The 2,500-nt window shown below is 44.2% G+C and overlaps 1 protein-coding gene across 1 annotated transcript in view; it reads left to right on the top strand.

The window, feature by feature from the left end:
• LOC144513987 (diacylglycerol kinase delta-like) overlaps nucleotides 1-2,500 on the top strand; it is a 26,777-nt gene that overhangs the window by 7,196 nt on the left and 17,081 nt on the right. Inside the window, exons 10-12 of the mRNA XM_078245177.1 lie at nucleotides 1-10; nucleotides 455-539; nucleotides 1,409-1,503. The exon at nucleotides 1-10 is cut by the window's left edge and continues 130 nt beyond it. Of these exons, the coding sequence (XP_078101303.1) occupies nucleotides 1-10; nucleotides 455-539; nucleotides 1,409-1,503 (190 nt within the window). The remainder of the gene's footprint in view (nucleotides 11-454; nucleotides 540-1,408; nucleotides 1,504-2,500) is intronic.

Genomic DNA, 2,500 nt, shown 5'->3' on the forward strand with positions numbered 1-2,500 from the left:
TGTTAGACAGGTAACAGGGGGTGAGACAACAGGGGGTGAGACAGGTAACTGATGTTAGACAGGTAACAGGGGGTGAGACAGGTAACACACACACACACACACACACACACACACACACAGACACTATCTTAGCTTTAAGGTAACGTTTAGTCAATGTTATAACAACGTTTATATATTAACTTGATAAAAGTCAGAATATTATAATAAAATAACTGGAATATTCTGATGTTACTCTGGGGAGGGGGGGGCACCTGGGGTAAGGGGGGGGGCACCTGGGGTAAGGGGGGGAGAGGAGGATATGTTTGATCTAGTATTAATATTGATGTAGTATTATAAATATTGATGTAGTGTTATGAATATTGATGTTGTGTTATGAATATTGATCTTGTGTTATGAATATTGATCTGTCTATTGACTGACAGACAGGTACCTGTCTCTCTCTCTCCTGATGCAGGTGGAGTATTATGGTCTATGAGACAAAGTTTCCACGGCAACGTTCTGCGTCCTCCGTCACCGAGGACTGCAGCGAGGACTCTGAGGTAACAGGAAGTCACATCTTGACACAATGTCTAGAAGACTAAATGTCTAGAAGATTTAATGTCTAGAAGACTAAATGTCTAGAAGACTCAACGACTAGAAGACTTAATGTCTAGAAGACTCAACGACTAGAAGACTTAATGTCTAGAAGACTCAACGACTAGAAGACTTAGTCTAGAAGACTCAATGTCTAGAAGACTCAATGACTAGAAGACTCAATGACTAGAAGACTTAGTCTAGAAGACTCAATGACTAGAAGACTTAGTCTAGAAGACTCAATGACTAGAAGACTTAGTCTAGAAGACTCAATGACTAGAAGACTTAACGACTAGAAGACTCAACGACTAGAAGACTTAGTCTAGAAGACTCAATGACTAGAAGACTTAGTCTAGAAGACTCAACGACTAGAAGACTTAGTCTAGAAGACTCAATGACTAGAAGACTTAATGTCTAGAAGACTCAACGACTAGAAGACTTAGTCTAGAAGACTCAATGACTAGAAGACTTAATGTCTAGAAGACTCAATGACTAGAAGACTTAACGACTAGAAGACTCAATGACTAGAAGACTTAACGACTAGAAGACTTAATGCAAGGCGAAATGTCTACAAGAAAAGAAAAGTGCCTTTTTTGTCGCCTTTTCCTCGCCTTTTAACCACTAGAAACCAAGGCGAAGACAAGACCAAACGTGTAGAAGACTCAGGGCCCTATTTTTAGGATCTAAGCTAGCAAAGACACTTGCGTCGGGCTTTGCGCCGGGTGATAGGGCCCTCAATGTTTAAAAACTAAGTGAAATATAAGTGAAAAGTGTTCCTGAGAGTCCTTTCTGAAGTGACCTCAGCGTGTCATGTGCTGGTGTGTCATGTGATCAGGTTCAGGAGATTCTGACCTATGAGGACTCGGTCGCCGCTCACCTGTCCAAGATCCTGACATCAGACCAGCACTCTGTCGTCATCTCCTCAGCCAAGTAGGATCGCCTGCCTGTCTGTCTGTCTGCCTGCCTGTCTGTCTCTTTGTCTCTCTGTCTGTCTGTCTGTATAAATATTAGGGCTGTTAGCATTAACGCGTTAATCGTGATGCGATTAAGGGCCGAGCATAACGCATACATTTTTTTTAATCTCATGCCTCCATTTATTAATGTATTTCCACCTCACTGGGCTTGGCGTGGGGCCTAACAGCTACTATTTTGACCCTTTGCAGCACCGTTACTTCTCATCAAGCTGCCACTTCCTCCTAACACATCCTGCTGCTGCAGGCTGCAGGATGATGGAGAAACACAGCAGCAATAACTCTGAATGGAGCTTTTTATTTTCCTAAACTCCTGACGGCTCGTAGACAAGTCTAAACCATATGCACGTTGAGTAAAGCTGAATTAAAATATCACCGCAGCACGTCCAGCTGGAGCTACCAGCTACGAGCTAATTAACGTGACTCAGGTTGATGCTAGCAGGATCAGGCTAAGCAGTATTTTGGAGAGTACTACTAGCCGACCTGTTGATGAAACCAAATCCAAAAAATGACTTCAGCTCTTGCTGAACGGGTGGCAGCTAACTGCAGACCTGTCAGCATGTAGAGGACTCGGGTCTTAAAGACGTACTATGGTTGGCATGTTCTGACCCGTCTTACACATGGACGTCAAGGGGGACAGTAGTCTCACCTGACCCGTCTTATACATGGACGTCAAGGGGGACAGTAGTCTCACCTGACCCGTCTTACACATGGCCGTCGAGGGGGACAGTAGTCTCACCTGACCCGTCTTACACATGGCCGTCGAGGGGGGACAGTAGTCTCACCACACAGCCTGTACTCCACGGAGAAAGCAGCTAAACAGGAACTGCTGCAGAGTCCAAACTCTGTCTCATTAACCGCTGATCACTGGACGTCAGTGAGGAATCTACATTATTTAGGAGTTACTAAACACCAGATGGACTCTGGTAAGGACAGATAGGATCTTTAGGTTTTAG

This window comes from Sander vitreus, unplaced genomic scaffold, assembly GCF_031162955.1.
Source record: "Sander vitreus isolate 19-12246 unplaced genomic scaffold, sanVit1 ctg400_0, whole genome shotgun sequence".
Classification (NCBI taxonomy): domain Eukaryota; kingdom Metazoa; phylum Chordata; class Actinopteri; order Perciformes; family Percidae; genus Sander; species Sander vitreus.